At 34.3% G+C, this 23,011-nt stretch overlaps 1 protein-coding gene across 12 annotated transcripts in view; it reads right to left on the bottom strand.

The window, feature by feature from the left end:
• LOC143251844 (disheveled-associated activator of morphogenesis 1-like) overlaps positions 1-21,632 on the bottom strand; it is an 85,529-nt gene extending 63,897 nt beyond the window's left edge. For 2 of the 12 annotated variants that reach the window (XM_076503218.1, XM_076503133.1), the window contains exon 1: positions 7,815-8,698. Coding sequence is in view for 3 of the 12 variants with exons in the window: in XM_076503133.1 (XP_076359248.1) it covers positions 7,815-7,817 (3 nt within the window). In the remaining 9 variants the exon portion in view is untranslated. Of the gene's footprint in view, positions 1-1,738; positions 3,574-3,642; positions 3,856-7,648; positions 8,700-21,521 lie in introns of those variants that run through there. The other 10 variants (XM_076503183.1, XM_076503153.1, XM_076503166.1 and 7 more) reach the window with 8 other exon arrangements.
• Between the last annotated feature and the right edge of the window lie 1,379 nt (positions 21,633-23,011).

Below are 23,011 nucleotides of genomic sequence, written 5' to 3' on the forward strand. Positions count from 1 at the left end.
GTTCTCTTTCATCGAATTTTGACAAATTATTCTAACAATGTTTAAGTTGGAAAACAGATGTTTTTCAAATGTTATACCTATACATATAATTCTTATAAGATCGTTTGTTTGTGTGCTTTTCTTATAGCAAAGCCACATCGGGCTATCTGCTGAGCCCAGAGAGGAAAATCGAACCCCTGATTTTAGAGTTGGTTATACGAGCGACTCTTATGAATGCATGTTGTTAATTTCTGTGTACATGCGTTGTTCAAATTGAACAAAACCTTTTTACTGCTGCAAATTCTTAAATTATAATTTTCATATAATGATTGTCTATCAAAGTTATTAGAAATTAAGTTTAAGAGTATTATTTGTTTCATGCTAATAAAAAAAAAACGTTATATTTTACAGAAAGCGAAGGTGTAATCAGCATGTTTGAACACGTTTTTATTTGAGTTTCGAATAGTTTTGTTGTGTAGTTTTTCAAACATTTTGTTTGTTAATTCAATGTCTTGTTTAATACTGAGAAACATGGACGGCTAACTAAAACTTTTGAGGTGTGTGCGTTATAAAATTGAATAAATGAATAGTGTTACCGAAATCATATTTTACAATTTATTCATTCAGAAAACTACGGCTACATGAAAAAGAGACCAAGGTGGAACGTATTTAAAACTAGGAAGGTGAACTAGTTTATAATTTGGGGGAGCTTAGTTGAGCTATTTATTGTCAGTTTGAAAGTATCTAAGCCAAAACATACAAGTGGAATTGAGATTCCAACAACTATTTTGTTCTAGTGTTCTCATACACTAGATAGACTTCATAGTTCTGAAGATAGATAACAATTAATTAAGAATGGCGTTAGCTATAAATGTAACATTATAACTACTAGATTAAAAGTTAAAAAGAAAATTATGAATATACAACAGGAAACCAACAATAACAGTGTTTAAAACTGCTTTGAAAAACAATGACAAGTTAATTACATATGAAAACACGACGCGTATCTAATGCCAAACACTGGAGAAAGCGATATGTTTTAAAGGCCAAAACCGCCACTTAGAAACTGAGATTAATGTGCTATGAATTTTTGTAAGTGTCCATTCGTTACTAAGTGCTCAAGTCACGTGTTTTATAAATGACTAGTATTTAAATAACACCGAGTGTCACAGAGATGACACTGTCATTATTATGGTCTTTCTTAAAATTCAAAACGCATAATGAAAATACAACTGGTAGATGTGATTGAAAAAACACAACATACCGATGTTACACGTTCATTACACATTGTAGAAAATTATATACTTCTTTCCTATAACGAAAACTGTCTGAAGAAAATATATTTCATTTAATAACTACACTTAATATAGTTAGCACGACAAACAAGAGGGCAATGAATTGTTATAAATTGTGAGTTTGAGAAGAACAAAAGTCTACAGATGAAAATATGTTAGCCAACAAATTATATACTCATAACCTACTCGAGTAACAGGCTTAGATTGTGGTTTTAAGTGTGTAAATAAATTGATTAACTAAAAGTAGATTATCGAAAAGACTATGTTGTTACATTTACCGCCAAAATGAAGGTGTGTTAACTAAAACTACATCGGCTAACAGGTTCTATTACATCATACATGCCACGAGAACTTTCTAGATTAAAATGTTTAATCAAGTATAGCTAGCCAACAGGTTCTTCAAAACCACATCCATATCAAAGTAACAGAGACAAGGTTTACACGCAAAATTAAAAAAAACAAACCAGAGCATTTATGGTTCCTTATAGAATGTTGAATAGGTTCATCTGTGATGCTGTAATAGTAGCTGAAGGACTACAACCTGGCATCCTTTAGCTGAACTGTAGGAATATTAGTCTTCCAACAGCGTTGTCGAAATAAATTCGTATAACACGTTCTTCCCGTACAAGAAGGCCTTTTATTACACTTTCACAGGACATGAAACCTTACAAGATCCTATGTTACTCAGGTGAGAAACCTTACAAATACTCTACATACTGCTTCCTCTTTGTTATAGCAAGAGTCACATGAGGGTCAAGGTAGAAGCACGTTCTGAAACACGTACATTCTAAAGAGAAATAATATCCGTGACCATTCTGAACACTCACTATAAAATATAACCATTGTTTTAATATATTTTACAATGTTCACTTTCCAACGAAGGCGTGAACAGTTTTATAACTTGCTGTAATAGTGACAACACCAAGAAAACCTTGAAACGTTCTATGGTCAGTAAACTGTTTTCATTTCAACAAAGACCTTTATTATGCGCTCAAAACACCCAATACAACATCCACATTCCAGCAAAATCTGGTGATTTCCCATCTATAAAATGTTTAATCTTGTACAAATTGTTGTTACATGTACACGATCAACAATGATAACAATAAATATTGTTCAAAAATGAAATATGAAACTGTGCCAATAAACTAGTTTCTTTCAATTATTTCTTTGTCACCATCGTTTTAAGAACATTTTGCAATACTTGGTGTTGCCTTGGTCAAGTAAGTTTACGTTAAGGTAAACAGAAGCCGTTCTTAAGGTAATATTTTCACGGTAGACGTACTGTTAAAAGGTAAAACACAACAAAACCAACATAAAACAGGTTATCAGCAGCATTTAGTTTCTTTCTTATTGAAAAATATAAAATGATTACAGTTACGGTTTCAAACGACTAATATATTCGTCATCTTAATTACAGTAATAGTTGAGTTTTGCGTGTCCGAAATATTTCTCCACTGTTGTAAAGAAAATTTTAAAATATAGAACGTTTTTGGAGGGGGTGAATAATTAACCATTAACGAGAAGTTTAACACAATTACATGGATATATTTTTTCAAAATATTTTTGATATTCTTAACAGTTTATCATGTTAACAGCACTACAATATAAATACAATTATCATATTCAATCGACCTCTTTACAAAATAATTATTGAAGAAGCTTAAAAAAACAATATTGAAACTGTCAAATTTAGGCATCTGAATCGTTTATAACACTTTTTGTAAACTTTCAGACTTTGTAGTGCATGCTGTGGAGATTTACACATTTTGATAATAAAGCTAGAAAAAGAAAAAATGAACGATTTTTACACTCCAGAGAATTCTACGAGAACTTTTATTTAAAGTTTCACCTTTGTGGCTTCGTTGGAGCTAGAAGATGAAACTGTTTGATTACATATTGGTGGAATTTATATTATTGTACTATCTTGTTCTCACCACGTGAACCTGTATTATTGGATTTGAAGAATATGTAGCATTGTTGCTTATACGCTATTATTCTGAATTATTCAGCAGACAAGCTGTTTTAATATACTGGAAATATCGTATTTAAAGTTAAACACATTAATAAATAACGTAACGCTAATAACTGATACAGAGTTTTGACCTATACTTTGTGCAGTTCCAGCCGACACTACGAACTCAGGCACTTACTTAACGATAAATCACGCCCTCCATGAGAGACAGTTTTATGTGTTAGAATAGACTGTACATACGTTTTGTTGTTGTTGTTGTTTTTTTAATAGGTCTGTACGAAGGGTAACTCTTATTAGCTCGGTATTTGTCTGCAATTGTTATTTGGCATGAGGGTTCGAGACCCGTCAAAGATTTTATTTTCACCGACAAAAATATCACTACAGTGACAATACCTTCGTGGATGTCCCTGTCTCTGGTGTTATGGCCATCTGTCTCGAAGGGTTAGCAACATGCCCCTAGCAACGTGGTCTCTGGTTCTACTTAGTGATATTATGACGTCATCGTCACTGATAATACAATTCTCAAACCTTTCGTCCCTCCCTTCTCCAGAGGTCGACACACGCATCTTCTGGCGGCAGGTAACTTCTGCATCTGAAGAGCTACTCCTAACTATTAATATATGTACGTATATATGTAATATGTGTATACCTTTTGCTACTTGTAAATGGAACTGTTGTTCGACATATTTTGGCAACAACCAAGAATCCAAACAGCTTCATTATAAGTACTTAAAATATTAAACTTCAAGCTCAAGTTAGCAAGTTTGTGTTTCAGAATGTTTATATACCAGATCATATAAAGACCTATCTGCCCATGGTTGTCTTTGATTTTGAGCTGATAGTCTAAAGGGAAGAAAATTTCTTTGTGATCAGACTTTTGAAACTGGTGCTGGGGACCCGTCGTCTTCGCAACTAGATGGTTTATGGAAAACATTAAGGAAAGAGTGGCGATCTTTCGACATGACAGTTTTACGACGAAGATTTTTGCAATGGAAATAATACAGTAGGGTTATTGTCAAGATGCACGACCGCCAGGCAGAACATAGCCTGACGGGGCGACATGGTTTGTAGCGACATAATGAGGCTCTAAAATCTTACTCAAATCCTCTATCTTTGTCAAATAATAACGTAAAATCAATGCATACTTGATTAAGATTCCTTATATTAGCATTTAATTTTACAATTTTTTTCGGAAGAGGAGAGAAGAAAAAACATCCCCAGACCCTTTAAAAAAATATGGCAATACTAGCATACAGGATAAAAAGTTTTGAGCCTTATAAACAAACATGCAAACAGGTAAATGGGATAGCCTTATAATGTACAAATATATAAAAGATAAGCAAGGAAAGATATTTTCTCAAAAACCTAGTCGACATAAAACTAATAATTCCGTAGACAGCATCCAGAACAACTTAAACAAATGTGTATTAAATCATAACGACCACATGAGTAATAGAAGTTTTCCGTTTTGTAGGTTTTTTTTTGCTTTTTAAGGAGAATTTTTAACGAAGTTTTATTCTCCTTTCTTTGGAAGGAGAAATTAAGTTATAATATGAACACTAAATTCTACTCAAAATCTGAAGATTTTACATAAATTACTTCTATGTAGATTTCGAAAGAATGCGCTTTAAACAAATTATAGATCTGTAACAAAATAAATAATTATGGACTCAAGTGAAAGAGCTAAACAATGAGAGTGTCTTTCAGGCTTAATATGTTCTGCTTAAAACAACACATTTTAATTTTCGTAAAAACTTCGGTAGTCTTTTTTTGAGGTCGGAAAATAATCACATAGAAGATAGTTGCAGGTGTTGGTTAATTCCACAGCCACTGAGAGCCAAGGTCGACGTCAGTGCTTATGTAAACCTGCGGCAACAGGGTTCTCCAAGCCACCGGGACATTACGATTTCACTTAAGCCTTACGGTATATTTAATATAAAATATTTCTACCAAGATTATTTTTAACTTGTTTCATTAACCGAGTAGACAAAAGGTAATTAACTTAATTTTAATCTGCATCGAAAAACATTTAAACAAGGTATGGAATAATACTATGTTTCTTTCAAACCTGAACTGTTGTTGCAAGTCATGTTATTGCCGGTGAAAGCCAATTACGTCACACATCGTGCGAATGGTTGCACGTTCGAGAGCCATCTCCAAACAAAGCGTACGAGCTTTTCATGATGGGAAAAAACTATTGTAAAAAAGCTGTCAAGTGATTCGCAAAGTGATAAATGTAAGTAACCCAACAAGGAATTACTTATGCAAAGAACCTCGCAAGGTGAAAAATAATTATATTAGACAATGATTATTTAAATTAAGACTTATTCACATAGCTGGCTAATTAAATACAATACTCTACAGTAAAAAAAAAAAAAGAAAACGAGGGGGGAATAAGAGGAATCCCCTCAACGACAGCACCAACAGCTGGCTGTGAAATGTGACGACCAGAACAAGTCAATGAATTAATAAAGATAATAACAAGATACAAAATCTCATCATCTGGGTTACCGCTAAAATAACAACTGAACAGAAATAATTTCTTAAACATGGACTTGTAGAAGTTGAAAGGCGCTATTTTTACGCCCAACAATCTTTAGAGAACAAGTTCTTCGTATAATTAAATCCATTATAACAATTCGCAATGTTATATATTTTTTTTTTTTTGTAGGTTGTTTGACAAGAAAGTTTAACGTATCTTACAAGAAAAACAATCCATATATAAAGTTGCTTGTGATGTGGAGAAAGCTAGATATCTGGTTATGTATCGTAGACATTGAAGCTTTAACTTTAATCAATATTAAAAGGCAGCATATAATGTGTTTGTGATACAATAATTACAATAAATATGAACTACTCAGCGGAGACTGACACACGGGCTAGTACTCAAATTCTATTTGACAGTGCCCCAAATTCCCAGTTATCGTCTTCAAATTTCAGAATAGAAAACAATGGTCGATAATATAGAGAAACACTGAAAATTCCCGCGCCTATGGACCAAAGTTGGGGATCTTCTAACCACCTAGCAACACCATGTTTGTCAGAAACTCAGATTTTTGCAAAATTTTAATAGGTTACATCGGCTCTAGAAACGGAAACATTTCGCTTTAAATTAGCTGACGGTAAGTTTGACGTTACATTTGTCCACGAAGGCCACTCTACACCCACAGGCGGTTGTAACAACTTCCATGTTAAATATTACTACGATTTATTTTAAGATCAGTTATCCATTCACTGGATTTTGTAAAAACCAGTATCTTGTCGTTTAACTAATAAAAATATCTAGATTCTAAGACACATTAACTTCAGTAACAGCATGTATAAATTGACTAAAGTAAAAGTAAGCCACCTTAGATAAACACATACAAATAAATGTTGGTAACAAAGTCCAAGTACAAAATAATGTTTAACTAAATTTAGGCCATCTTACACTTACACAGAATCACCAAGTGAATGTATAGAAGTCATTCGCTTTTCAGTATTTCTGTAGTTAATTTACAAGAATAAATAAATTATTCTCGCAACGTATAAAGTTGCCGAATAAGTTTATAAATGACGTAATAGTTCTGGGATTTAAGTCATTCTGAGTGTAAACAACTATATTTGTCCGTATATTATGGCCTTTTGTGTATTGTCAAAACCGATAACAAAATTCAGCTTGTATGATTATACGATTTAAAATGTTTGTATAGCTCACAAACCAACCTCCACTAACAATACAACATCTTTTGGTTTCGGGCTACGAAGATATAACAACTGTAAACACATAATAACACAGAATTATTTTTTTTCCGCTATATAATTCAAGCGTTTCTGTTATTTCTTATAGATAATATAGAGCAGTCGAATATACAGTTCGTACTTATATAAAATTAAATTATTCTGTTGGAGATAATTTACAGTTAATACACGTGTTAATATCACTATTAATATTTCGGGTCAGAAGTTCCTTATGTATCAGAGGCTTACGAGGTTTTCTCCAAGTAGTTAGGCAACATTTATGATGTGAGCTTAACGGAAACATCTTGTTTGAAGATTTCAGTTATTATTTACAACGATAAAATATAGATGTACAGCCCTTAACCCGATGAATTCAGTATACACTGTGGGAAAAACGTAGTTGTATTTGTAAAAATATTACAGTTCATTTAGAAAACATTTCCATTGAAGAACACACAGTTGTGGTTGAACAAAACGCGTGGCATAATAAACACTAAGCCTATGTGGCTAGCAAACAAATACAATAACAAATAAAAACATAGTTATAAATATTCTGGAGATTTTAGGACTTACATTTAATTTGAAATGATGAATCTGACCCATGTTGAATTGCAATGTTATTAGTAAATTTGAAACTTTCTTTTTCTAATATTTTGAAATACAAGTGAAATGTACTTACCTTCACTTACCTATTTTTGGAGGTGGTGCAATAAAATGTGTATTTATTTTGTTGATTCTTACTTATAAACGATCCACAAATGAGACTAAAACACTCGCAAACCGAAAATGTTGAGGCATTTTCGTAAGAAAAATAAATCGCGTCAAAAGGCAAGACAAAGTCATACCATTCGTCTAGGAAAATTTAGAGTGTCTCGAAACTACATGAAGGGATTCAGTAGGAAACTTCAAGTTGGTTGGCCGCTAGTTTATGCGATGGGTAACACTTACTTCCACCGGATAAGCATATCATACCTATTAATTGTTTCGCAATAACCCTAATATTTAAACCATGGAAAAGAACTGTAGACGTAACACCAGTCACGTCAAGGTTGGTCGGTAAACACACCTTAATAGACTCATCTGAAAAGAAACGAACGAACCAGAGCGAATCTTTAAGCGCGGTTGCTTTACTCACTGCGGTTAATGATTTTTAAAACAGTCGGTTAAGTTATGTGCAGAATCACTAAACTAACATGACACGAGATTTTCTTCTTCAGTTTGATGTTATACAGTACACATCACGGGACAATTCTCTCTACTGAATTCATACATGCTACAGGTTGGTAGCGTTCTCACCAGAAACTACTGGAACAGGGACACCGCCCCTCACGTTCCTACTTTATTGTTACGATTTTTTCGTCTCAAATAGTTTTAATTGCCCCAGTGCGTAGTTTTGTCTTCAGAATCTCAGTTTTATTTCAACATCAAGACAATTAGTCTTAGAAAAGCCCAAGGCAAAGCAACGGAGTTAACAGTGAAACTTCCTAAAAGTAGGAACAACCAATGTTTGCCTTAGAGCCCATCCAACGTGTCAAGCATAAATCACGTGCTTGCAACTTGAGCACGTGTTAAATACACTCTCTACTACTGCTTACGCCATTCGTGTCGTAGAGCGGCGCTGACTTGCGTAGCTCCGATGGAATGTATATTAAACCCTCTTGATATGATTAATTTATCAAGTTATGTCCACTCATTAAACTAATGATAAAAAAAACAACAATAATCTGCGAACCTTGTGTATAATCGAACACACCCTTGAAAACAAAGAAACAGATAAACGTATTAGATTCAATTATACATCATTATTTTAAATGCGGATAGAACCCATGTTAAGTTGCTCAATAAAATCTTATTGGCTGTGGTTTTTACATTTCTCTAAATTTGTCTCCACACCTAACCTTAATTGGACTTGCGACATAACTTCCTGGTATGTAGGCCTCGTTCGTGACAGCCCACACACCTTTTGAACGCGATCTTTCTCCAGGAAACTTTACCCACGCAATTTCGCAGGTGATAGTTTTAATACTTGCAGCGAATATTTCGTTATTTCCAGCACAGCACAGTGAATGTATTGTTAAGTAAACCTGTGTTAAAAATGGAAATTTCGTTAACAGAAATATTATTACAGAATAACTTTTATACATTCGATGGTTTATAAATACTATAACAATGCTTTTAGCCAAAGTGTTCGAGTAAAATACAGTAGATAATTATATATGAAAATTATGAACATGTAATTCGTATATATAATGTCGGATATTAAGTAAAACTGACACTGAATGAAAACGTTTACTCATAGATCTTGGCTGTTAAAATGTGAAAGATAATAGTTCGTGAGTTTCTTTTTTAGGGTTACGCTACAACGCATGCTCGCAACATTGTTGAGCATTCAGAAACAAAATGGCACATAGATAAACGAGATGTGAAGCTTAAAATAAGTATTAGCTTTACAAGAATTTTGTTAATGGCTGATCTATGAAGAGGTTGAATCGAACATTGAGATTTCTAGAATTATTTGACAAAACAAATATAAATGGCACTATATATAACAAGCCCTACACAGACTAGATCGGCTTAGGAACATGTTTTTTATCATATTTTCTTTATACTTTTTCAGGTTAGCGGTGAACCTGAAAGTCACTATTTCGTCAATTATTAAATAATATGTTTATGCTTGGTTTGTTTTGTTGTTTTTTTTTATTTCGCGCAAAGCTACACGAGGGCTATCTGCGCTAGCCGTCCCTAATTTAGCAGTGTAAGGCTAGAGGGAAGGCAGCTAGTCATCACCACCCACCGCCAAATCCTGGGCTACTCTTTTATCAACGAATAGTGGGATTGACCGTAACATTATAATGCCCCCACGGCTGAAAGGGTGAGCATGTTTAGTGTGACGGGGATTCGAACCCGCGACCAAGTTTATGCACTCGTAGCAGTGTGTGACTAATAATTAATAAATGAGTATGTTAAAAGCAGCTATTCATAAGTTATTTTCATAGAAATAACGCCTTTTTTTGTTTTCCTGTTTTGTATTCATTTTTCAAAGTTAGTTTTAAGTCATTGATAACAAAAGTTGGCTAATTAGTTAAAATAAAAGACGTATGGTTTACTTATAATTCTCCTCCTACATAACAAAACCAAACTATTTACTTTGTACTTATTTTATTCTATTACTTTTCATTGCCAGTAGACAAATTGGGGTTTTTACCGAAATTCGATATTTCCGGAAGGGAAATATTTTGATTTCATAATTTAAATAAATGCCCGAGGTATCGATGTCGACAGCCAATAAATTAGCTGGTTACACAATATTTAGTGTCTTTCAATAGTGTTTTCCATAGCTTCAGCGGGATTGGCATAACGAGAAAAGGGCACGTGACTACACGCGGTGCCATTGAAAATTGTAAATTGGACGTCATTTTTCTCACATAAACATTTTATAGGATATAACATATAATGCATAAAGAATATAAGTAGGCAGTGTCGCCCACTATATTACTTATTTTTACAGTATACAACATTTATAAAAACGGTGGCTCCATCTTCAAATGAAGTTGTACTGTAAAAACTGAAATAATTAAAAGGGTGAATTTCTAATCTCAAATATTTATTTAAAATATGTTTAATTCACAATATTTTAAAATACTATAGTTTCTAAGCTGTAAAAAAAGTATCCTTTATGGTAGGGGTTATCCTTAAAATACAGAACTGTAATTAAAAATGAATAATATATTTCTAATAAAAAATGGCCCGGCATGGCCAGGTGGTTAAGGCACTCAACTCGTAATCTGAGGGTCGTGGGTTCAAATCCCCGTCGCACTAAACATGCTCGCCCTTTTAGCTGTGGGAGCGTTATAATGTGATAGTCAATCCCACTATTCGTTGGTAAATGAGTAGCCCAAGAGTTGGCGGTGGGTGGTGAAGACTAGCTGCCTTCCCTCTAGTCTTACACCGCTAAGTTAGGGACGACTAACGCAGATAACCCTCGTGTAGGTTTGCGAAAAATTCAAAACAAAACATACAAGAAACAATACTATTAAAAAAACAACCGTACTCCAATATCCGTATATTAAGAAATTTCACATTCTTAAGGAAATATGAAGAACTATAATTTCATAACGAACAAAATAAAAACAACTTAATAAATAAAATAATATGATTTGTTTAAAAACCATGAACACACTGATCTAAAGGAACTAGACTGGAAATATGAATTTGAAAACGCCAGTAGTCAGAGGTTTAGGGAGCCGTCACCTCGTTTAATAATAATTGTTTGTTTTTGAATTTCTGGCCAAGCTACACGAGGGCTATTTGCGCTAGTCGGAAGGCTAGAGGGAAGGCAATCAGTCATCACCACCCACCGCCAAATCTTGGGCTACTCTTTTACCAATGAATAGTGGAATTGACCGTCACGTTGTAACGCCTCCACGGCTGAAGGGACGAACACGTTTGATGCAACGGGGCTTCGAAACCGCGACCCTCGCTATACCGGGCCATGTCACAAGAAGAATATAAAAAAATAAAAGGTTTAACCATTGACTTAAATACTTAAGTAATAGGATATTTTTCACAACATTGAAGCCGTGTTACTATCAACCATTGTGAACTTACTGATTATAGCGTAAATACTGTATACACAATGGTCAAAGGTTTATTTTATTTGTTTCCTCATTTTGATGTATTTTTTACTTTTATTACTCTTCAACTTTAAAGGTTAATATTTCTCTACTGGAAATTGTTGATTTTAATTAACATTTTAAAGTACTTTGAATAATTTTAACCCATGCGTTTCTTAAATAATTGTATTTTACTATTCTATATTTTATCATACGCAAACCATCATTGCAATTATTCCTCATCTTAGTAACTAGGATAACAGACGTTGACAAAACTCTTTTAACGTGAAATAACCAGTTTCGGTGAGCGAGGTGATATCCTAATGTGTTAAGTGGAGCGGATAGATCTGGAAAGGCGTTTCGCCTTTTAAGGTTCCAAGACATTAGCGTCTTTTGACTGGACCATTCTGATCTTACAATGGAACACAAAAGAAAGTTCCTTCACTTTCGCGATCCAAGTTTAATCACTGAACATCCTAAAATGATGCAGCAGTGTGCTGTTCGTATATCATTTTTACTACTATGGCATTCTTAATATCAAACATTTTCTTACTACAGTTTAATTCTAAGGTATCAAAAACTCAGGATTTCAATGATGAGTAGAATCATATTCATCTATATTCCACGGCAGGAAAAGTAATGCAATCACTTGTAACAAAAATGTTTTAATTGGTCATACACCAGGTAGCTAAGACCGCAAGTGGACATTTCAATAAATTACTCAAAAATTCTTACAACCACGACTTAGTTCTCCTAAAATTTATTTTATTGTTGCATTCTGTAAAAAAAAAAAGAAAAAAGAAAGCCCCCCACCACCACCAGTGGCAAAGGACTCACAACGCTAGAAACAGGCTTTCGATACCCATGAGGGCAGAGCGCAGATAGCTCCTTGTGTAGAGATGCTCTTAACTACAAACAAAGAATCAAACTGTAACAAAATGTAAGAGTATAAAAGGAACAATAAATTATTTTTATCAAACATTTAGTTAGTTACTTGGTAAATTTCCACCTAAGAATAATTTTTTTGTACAACTGTTTTAACAAGTAAGTAAAAACCTGTTCAGTATTTAATATTCTATATGTACTCGTATTTTCCTCAGTGCTTCTGATGAAGTAACGAAGTTCAGGTAAGTCCAAGGTCTAACTGAAGGTCAACATGCAATGAGATCCTAGAATCGCCCATGGAAGCAATAAAACATAACTGTTCTTGGATGACGTAAGCAGCAGTAACATTATAGCAGGTGTAAAAAGTACATTGTCTTTAAATGGAGTTCTGTTCAGGTGTACTGTAGAGAGCCGGTGTAAAAAGTGCACTGTCTTTAAATGGAGTCCTGTTCAGGTGCACTGTAGAGATTCGGTGTACAAAGTACACTGTCTTCAAATGGAGTTCTGTTCAGGTGCACTGTGATTCACACTGTGTAAATGGAGATTCAGGTGTATTGTAGAAAGTACACTGGAGTTCTGTTCAGGTCAAATGGAGTTCTGTTCAGGTGTATTGTAGAGATTCGGTGTAAAAAGTACACTGTCGTTAAATGAGTTCTGTTCAGGTGTATTGTAGAGATCCAGTGAAAAAGTGCACTGTCTTTAAATGGAGTTCTGTTCAGGTATACTGTAGAGATCCGGTGAAAAAGTGCCCTGTTTTTAAACGGAGTTCTGTTAATAAGATGGTAAGATTGAGGATTTGTAGCGCCAACATTTGAGTTTCGGTACCCACATTGTGCTGAACACGGATAACTCTTTGATATAGTTTTGCACTTAGCACAAATGTCTCCATTTCATACAATCATAATTACGTAACAAAGAAACTGGAGAAAGCACAATGTGTAAAACATGTGGGAACTACAAACAACAAGATATTAAAAATATTGTTTGGGTCCACAGAGATGTTTAGAGTAGTTTTCTAAACATTCATTTAAACTGTTAACAACGTTTAACTGTTAAATAATAAACAAAAATGTCATGGCTACAGCAAAATAATAACCACTCCTTTTTTTTTTTAAGTAGACTTTATGAAATGTGTAAATTCCACCAACAGCGACCTATTGAATAATCTCAAAGTTCTATATTTGAACCTGTTTTTCAGTCACTATAACTTCTCATTTAACGTTAATATTTAATATACTGTTGTTATTTCATGTTATACAAACAATGTATTTACTTAACTAGAAAAACAAAAACACTCTTTATTATTATTAGTTCCCATGGGATCCTTGGTTTCGTGAAGGACAACTCGTAATAAAATAATGTAAAAACGTTGCTCACCCAAAAAACTTTATATTGAGTTTAATATATGCATTTGCGCGAAATTCAAATTGAACAAGTAGAAGCCGTAAAGTTGGACACCCGATTAACCCTGATTGAAACAGCGTTAAAAGAATTCACGACTTTTTTATATATACTCATAAGTCCACAGGAACTTTCTCGGTACTTTAATCTGCCCTTGTCGTTGTACTATCGTTATATTCAAAATCTGAATCCTTGACTACTTATTTGTTGGTTCTATTTAGAAAGTATCAGCACTACCATTAAGTAAACTTAGTGGCCAACCCTTTCTATAGTACTGACCTATTTATAACATTCTAAAGATGGAGTGTTCTTTTCTTCACCTTTAGAATTGAATTCGTTGATCAGTTTTGTAACCTTGACCAGGGTTGTCGAAAATGCTTCTGAATAACTGCGGCCCAAGGGACCCCTGTGGTGAACGGGTCTCCAGAAATCAGACCTAATTAACAGTTGGCATATGTTAAGTGGAACAGCATCTCAGTAAATAGGAAAGCGATAAAGAGAAATTGTTAAAAAAAAAAAGATAGAGAGAAAGAGAGAATTGAACAAGGTAAGAGCTATAAAAGAGAAATAAGGTAGCGAGAAAGAATACAATTAAATATTAAAGTATCCATTATAAATGTTTAATACCCCCCTACAAATGTTTGAAGGGCTAAGAAAAGGTATGTCTGGGGTGATGAAAAGTAGAGTGTGTGTGTTTTCTTATAGCAAAGCCACATTGGGCTATCTGCTGAGTCCACCGAGGGGAATCAAATCCCTGATTTTAGCGTTGTAAGAAAAGAAAAGAGAGAGAGAAGGTAATAAGAGGAATTTCTAAAACAGCTTGAAAGGCACTTGAGAAGCACGTCAGTAGAATTAACAGTTGTCAATTAACTGAAAGAAAGTAACAAACAGTACAGAGTACAGAATATCGACACCAAACATGCTCGCCCTTTAAGCCGTGGGGGCGTTATTATGTGACGGTCAGTCCCACTATTCGTTAGTAAAAGAGTAGTCCAAGAGTTGGCGGTGGGTGGTGATGACTAGCTGCCTTCCCTCTGGTCTTACACTACTAAATTAGGGACGGCTAGCACAGATAGCCCTCGAGTAGCTTTGCGCGAAATTCAAAACGAACAAACAAACAAGAGACTATCGAATTAACAGAAGAGCATTTTGAAAAAAACAAACAAAAAACAAACGAAGGTAATAACCAAATATCGGAACTGGAGATTTCAAAAGAGTGTTTCATGACTAAAAATAAGGACAATCTAACAAAAGTTACATTAATAAAACATGGACCTGTACAAACAAGCACAGACACTTTTTTTTTTACCCTAACGAGAAGAAAAAAGGCCACGTTAATGGTTTATGTATTTTAAATAAACACTCACGGTTCTGTGCGGTGTTTGGATACCAAAAATCAAGTTCGCTGATGAACTGATATTGCATGAAATTTAGTTAATGATATATGGCAAACCTTTCTTATATATAGAAAAATAGATTAGAAGGTGCCATGACATCTGCTAAAGAACTTGCCAAATAATTATCCATTACTGGAATTTCGTGTCAGACGGAAGAAGCGTCCAACAGTCTAACTGATGACAGATCTGTGGACGAACCAATCACTGCTCCACAATGAACTTTTCACGTTGTAGTGGGTTTTGCTTTAATGAAATTGAGATATAAATTGGAATTATGCAGTTACTGTCTGTCAAGTTTTGAATTATTGAAACTAACGCATACGTCAAATGAATTTATTTAATAGTCGAATTTCAGAGTCTAGCTAAGATTTTCCTGTAGACATTTGAACCTTTTCAACAATATACTTTATTTACAAAAATGACTGAGCAGTAGCGTATTCCAACATGCGAAATACTCTCTGGCTGTTACTACAGGTGCATTAACTGTTGCGTCTGCTGTTTGTGTGTGTGTGTGTTTTAATTTAAAGTAAATTAAATTCTGCCATGTTGTTCATGTCTCAGGTTCGTCCCATAGGGTTTACCACATTTTACATCCAAGATTGAATTTCCAGAAAGTGTCGAAAATTTTGTTACAAGAACACTTAGAATATCAATTATCATTCAATGAGATTTTATAAGAATTTGATCTTGAAAACGTTTTATTTCAAAAATCTGGCCTTGTTTTTTGGAATGTTTAAAAGTTAGTAATAAATTCCCAACAATTTGTTTTTTCTCTCTTTCACATTCCTGTGTGATACATGTAAACTGTTGATAGTTCATTCTTCATAGCTACTTCCCAGTGACATAGCGGCATGTCTGCGGACTTACAGTGCCAGATTTCGGGTTTCAATACTAGTGGTGAGCAGGACACACATAGCTCATTGTGTAGTTAACTTAATTAAAAACAAACTAGCAATCTTCTTCGGCGTCTTTATAAGTATTTATTGATTTACAATGACAGACGAATAACCTTATTGGACAGACAAGTTATATTTATCTTTCTTCAATTGTATGTGCACTATAACATTTTAGGTTTAAAATAATAACACAGTATTAAATCCTACTTTACAAGTTGTTCTTTTTTTGTAGGAATCAACATATAGTATGTCATTTTAAGTGATAAGTCTGTCTCTTCGTACTGAACGCTAAAGTTTCATGTATTTCATCAATGGAAATGCTCAACAAATTTTGGTAATAAAACGTTAAATATGTGTTTTAAGTGTTTTCGACATTGGGGCACTTTTCTCCTCTTAAATATGTAGCGTCATACCAGAAAGACTGTAGAGAAGATAAAATTATATGTGCTTCTAACAATGATATGTTAGAAGGTACATCTCCTTACCAGGAGGTCCATATTGGACGAACGATTGAATTTTAATTTATATGAGTTATAGAATGGAATGTTGTAAATATTCAATTGAAAACAAAAAAATGTGATAATTGCTTTGACAATTTGACAATTGCTTAATATTGGATTAGTGAAACTGTAGTTTTCTTCTCTCGAGATGATTCCTTGAAGAACCATCCACCTTGAAAACCAAGCAGAAATTACTTTAAATAAGACACTATAACTAGAAACATTAAACCCCGGTTCTGTTCAAGTATGATGATCGTCACCACGTGACTAGTAGTTTTCTCACAACATTCAAAGGCTGTAAACTACAGTCCATTCGGACAGTGAAATATGTTGATGTCATTGAATTATTCTGCACAGACGGTGAAGTTATGTCATAATCCCCTGCAAACTAGGTTCTATCTGCTATACAGTACATAGAAAAAAGACAACTAGAACAAAACAGTTTGTTTGCTTGTTTTGAATTTCACGCAAAGATACAAATTGGTCTAATACCAAACGTTGTTTTCTTTTCTTTCAACAGATAGCTGCAGTAAATTAAAGTTTTCAAACCTAACAGCTTGATTATCCGTTATTCAAATCTGGAATAATCCATATTATGTCATAAAAAGTTCGGGAAGCCTTGTTTGTTTGTTTTTTGGAATTTCGCACAAAGCTACTCGAGGGCTATCTGCACTAGCCATCACTAATTTAGACTAGAGAGAAGGCAGCTAGTCATCAACTCCCACCGCCAACTCTTGGACTACTCTTTTACTAACGAATAGTGGGATTCACCGTCACATTATACACCCTCACGGCTGAAAGGGTGAGCATGTTTGGTGCGACGGGGATTCGAACCCACGACCCTCAGATTACGAGTCGAACGCCTTAACCCACATGGCCATGCCGAGCCATAAACGAGGGCGATTACAGCACAGTAAAAGTATCTACAGAATATATATTAATTCAAGTTCTGTCTGTGTGTCGTCAATATACACTTAATAAAATACTTCTGTTGAGCTTTTTCTATATACGTTTTGCGAATGTTAAAACATTTTCATAAAGCATAAAAATCAAAATAAGATTAATGCTACTTACGCATTACAGTCTTGACCAAAATGTTTGTATACTGTTGTATACTGATTTTATTGTTTACATACATGGAGTAGTTATTGAGTAAAATGCCCGAGTAATAACAAAGAAAGTAGCGTATGTCTAGATAAGCATGAGTTGTTATTCTGGTCTGTATAATTGTTTTGATAATTTGTTCGTCAAAAGAAACATAGATACCTATTTTGTATAAAAGGACGTGTTTTTGGTATAATCTTTATCGAAACAGATCAATACTTTGTTCAGACAATTTCTCTGTACTTGGTGCAGAGCCATGCCTCGTCACATACTAGAATTTGTAGGCCACCCAATTGTTTGACTGTCCTAAAACGTCTGAATCAAATGGACATTACCAGATTAGTGAGGTATCCCCAGTGAAACGTCATCACACTACAGGAAAGTTGTACCAAGGAAGTCTATCTTTTCCATAGGGGAACACACAGGAGGTGGCGCATTACATGTTTGGGCAGTTATTCATCATGGTGGAAAATCTGCTCATCATATTCTCTAGGTAAACACTAATTGGTGCCTCCTACAGGCATCACACGGAGGTGATATGTGTTCCAGAATGACAATGATAATGCCTACAGTGCGTGTATTATATAGGATTACCTCGACCAGGAGGACGTTACTAGATTGCTATGGACAGCGAAGTGCCAGGCTGTAATTCTGTTGAGAACTGTTTGGCAGAAGTAAGTCAGAAAACTGATAACCACGAACCCGAAACAGCTGCTGTAACTGAGTTACAGCGCCTTCTAGCAACAAGGGGGAATGAAATAATGATGGACTGTGAATTCGGGGGATCTTGGTTTGGGACCAGTTTCAGCAAAAAGACATTTTGAGGTCAGGAGTGCCGCATAAAAATAGCGATCGAGTGCCAGTATTCGGTAAGACATTTGCATCCAAAGAACTAGCAGTAGGTGATGTTGAATAGGTACCTTCTTTTTAGTTTCTCGTCCTCAGCTCTCTCTTAGAACAATTATGACAAAACAAAATTTTGACTGAAACAAACGAAAAGGTGATCTAATAAACATCTGACCATATAAACTCCAATCGTTTCAGCTATATTTAGTTTTTTTGTTTCTCAAATTCCAAAATAAAACTTTTTGACGCACACACGCATTTAGTGGTTTCTATGAATAAAGTACGAACTATTCGCGAAATTCATGAACCTGTGTATATGTATATCCACATTCAGAACCTTAACATATTTCTCTTTATAACAGTCACGAACGACTTATAATTTAACTCTTGAAAAAGTCGCGAGACCCGTTACTTTCTTTACATTCTTTAATAAATTTCTCAATAAAATATATTGATTTGGTTTTCGCACAAAGCTGCACGACGGCTATCTGCGCTAGTCATCCCTAATTTAGCAGTGTACTCTTGGGCTACTCTTTTACCAACAAAGAGTGGGATTGACCATCGCATTATACGTCCCGACGGCTGAAAGGGCGAGCATGTTTGGTGTGACGGGGATTCGAACCAGAGACCCTCGGATTACGAGTCGAGTGCCTTAACTACCTGGTAGATATATTGAATTGAAAATCTTACCGTTTAAAAAAGATCACACCTCTCAAAGGTTGATGATTATTTACTTTTCCTCATAATTTGAATAAATTATTAATATGAATGATATTTCAACATAGTTGGTTATTAAGATATAACAAACGATGCTCATAGTTATGCTGATATGTATGTAAACATTTCGTGGTTTGCAACATATCTGAGAAGAACTTCGTAAGTACTGAGTCAAAATCTTTCTGTAATCCAGGAAAAGTTAAAAAAATAATAGACGAGAATACAAATTAATATTGCCAATTGCAGTCTTTCAGGTAGAAGAACGTTTTTATGTTGTGTGATATAGTGCTTAGTAATGCGAATGGGATGGCATTTTTCATACTTTTGGACATTAGAACTTGTTTGTACCTACGCGTTCTTTGCTTATTTCATTCGTATTTGGTTGAGTACGATATGACAATATATATTGTGGTATGTTAATGTAGCTACAGGGAAATTTAACAGTTAAATGATTAGCCCATAAATTCATTTTGCGTGAACATAATTTGATTTAAAGCATCAAAACTCCTTGGTTCGTTGTCATACTGCTCGAAATGTTTATGCGATGTTCGTATATGAATACATATACGATCTCGAACGGATGATAAACAAAATCAGTGTACTGGTCCGTAGCAATTAACATTAGGATCACCATGTATGTATTTAAACTCAAACTTGAGAGCGTAACGTCGTCTCTTGTGCCTTCAAGGAAAAAATGTAATTAAAGTTCAAGATAATTAGAAATACACTAAACAGATAATGTCCTATAAGTAATGTAATTCTTGAATTGGACCTCAATATGCTCGTGCCACCACGCCTCGTACGTCATTAGACACGCACCGAGCTTTTTTTAGAAACTGTTGGTCTCAGAATTTAACATACGTATTACAGAATAGAAAAGTCATTTTCACTTGGCGTTGTTCGCTTAAGCAGAGACTTGACTAGTATCGACTGGTCTATGTTATTGCAAAGATCGTTTTTCTCTGTCTCAGTGTTACAATACCATGAATCACCTTTTCACGTAAATAGGCGGCGAGTTCTACTGACAAATTATACGGTGTAGAGGACAGATGGGCTTTCTGGTGGGACCAGTCTAATAACGTAATAGTGAACGAACATCTGTGTTGGGGTGACGAAGAATAGATTAGGGTGATGACTCATCTTGGACTGGCTAAACATTGTCAATCAAACTGGGAGTTTGTGGAATGTAGTTACGTTTATTTCATTCATCCCACCGAGGGTCAGTACTGTTGTCTTAGCAGAATTCAGTACATGACGCTTAGCAACGGTCAATAACAGTCTCTTAGCAACGTTTAATATGTTCTTCTTAGCAAAATTTAGTGTACAACAATATGCACAAATATACGGGAAGACTGTTTATATGTGTTTGTAAATTATTAATAAAATAATATGAATATTGTTTTTATTAAATTATTATTAGTATTCCAGCAAATCGTATTTCATCTGTCTCATGACGTGCTGAAAGAAACTGTTTACTACGTGGAATGAGATTATGTACTGTACTTGGACAAAACGATTTCTATACCAATGCATTCATATCTACCTGTGTGTGTTCCCTAATTCTTTGTGGTTATAAAATTACGTGTAAAATGACGTTTGGAAACAAATTTATTTGTTAGCTGTTCCTTACTGACTTTCTAAATACAAACTAATAAAAATGTATAATTCATTTAGAAATGTTATTTGTGTGCTGTAAAGCGTAGTTATAAACGGGACTACTTGCACTACATACATTTAAGAGACCAAATCACTATCTTTGCGTTACAGTCCCAGGGATGAAGGTAAGATATTCGTTTGTTTTAATTTTAACCTGCCAATCAAATCCATGTTAATGCAACATTATTGTAGCATAAGTTTGTGGCATGACTGTCATTCTTAAACACACGCTGAGATGTATCTTCTTACCTTAAAATCAACGGAAACCATTGTTATGATGATGTTCATTATTTCTGTGACAAAACGCACACGACTGTCTCTTATGTTCTGGAATATGTTTAGTTTCTTACTTGGAAAAAAGAGAACAAAGCGAATTATTTGTAAAGTCAATTTCTTAATACAGCTTTTTCAAATGACTGTTTTTTTTTGGGGGGGGATTCAGACCAGAAACATTCGTGATGCGCTCTTAAAATAACATTTTGTGATACATTCTTAAATAAAGTTTTGTGACACTATCTAATAGCACCAAGTACTCACATATTTTAGTCTTCAGGCTAATTCAGTCCGACACCATCTGTCTCTCTGGTTTTTCGAGTAATCTTCCTTACATCAGCCTGACATATATTTTTCTTGTTGATAAACAGGAACCCCACGGGCCAACTTAACTCGACACACTCTTTTTTTGGCTTTGTACACATGTAGAAAGCCGGTCTTTCGCTGGGGAAACTCGAGGGAGCTAAACGAACGCTCACACGCAGGCGCAGAGTAAAGTAGTTTCAGTCGAGATTATTCTAAGATATGGGCATCGTTTGTTTTTACACCAGAATATATTGATTAATTTATGGTCGAGTCTATTTTTAAGAATGGAGAGAAAAAAGCACAGAGGTTGGTGAAATGTAGTAAAGCACGTTCCGTCTACTTACGTTTAGTACAGTTCACGTGGTGCGTAGGTTGAGCTATTGAGAATGTACGAGCAAAGAGAGAACATTTGACGTTTGAATATAGAAGTTTGACGACAAGTTAATATAATCGTTTCTATGACAACAGAGCTCGTGACTTCTGAAACTTATACTGAGTTGAAAAATTCAAGTAATATGTTGAATAAAAAATGTAATAATTTGACATAAATATGTCTACTAAAATGGATATCATACAGGAGGATATTTGGAGAATTGTTTGGAAAGCGAAACAAAACTAAAAGAAGACAGTTTGATTTTAGGGTTGGTTTTCTGCAAAAAAATACATTTGTCATAAATAACACTTCTTTACCAGTCTTCATCATAATAAAATAACTAATATTTTTGCCTCGTCAAGAGGATTGTTCTGCACAAGAAATCAACAGAAATAAAAATATGTAAGTGAAAAACATGTTGGTTTCTCTGCATTATTTATTACATGCAAGGAAGACTATTTACAGGAGAATTACGACGCAAAAAGCTTTGTTTTTTCGATGTCCATAAGTAAAATATTCAAAACAATAAACCTGGCGTTTTGAGGAAAGTAAATTGGTTAGTATATTTTATTAATTAATAATCTATTCCACGAGCTATGAATGATTGATGTATATATATAAATAGAAGAGGAGCGAGAATGGCTAATAAACTTGTTTAGTTGTTTTAATGGAGCATGTAAATAGACTTTACTAACATATGACGCATACCTGATTGAGTCGTCAGTAAGTTTACTCTAAAATACTGGCATCGATTACACGCGGTGGACAGCGGTGTGGCCTGGCGCTGAAACAAACACACGTGCAACATATTGTTACGTGATATAATTTAATTCGGACGAGTCTCCAATTTATCATGTTGTGTACGTTACGTATTACTATTTTAAAAAAATCAAAAATTTAAATTTAATTAATTGTTAATATGTATCACATTTATGATATTTACTAACAAGACTGATGCACACAATTTTTTAAACACAAATATATTTTGATATACAAAAAATAATACAGTTTATAATAACTGTTATTACTAATACTTATTATAAATAGTGATTTATATATAACATTTTTACTAACT

The sequence above is a fragment of the Tachypleus tridentatus genome, chromosome 1, assembly GCF_004210375.1.
Source record: "Tachypleus tridentatus isolate NWPU-2018 chromosome 1, ASM421037v1, whole genome shotgun sequence".
NCBI classification, from domain to species: Eukaryota; Metazoa; Arthropoda; class Merostomata; order Xiphosura; family Limulidae; genus Tachypleus; species Tachypleus tridentatus.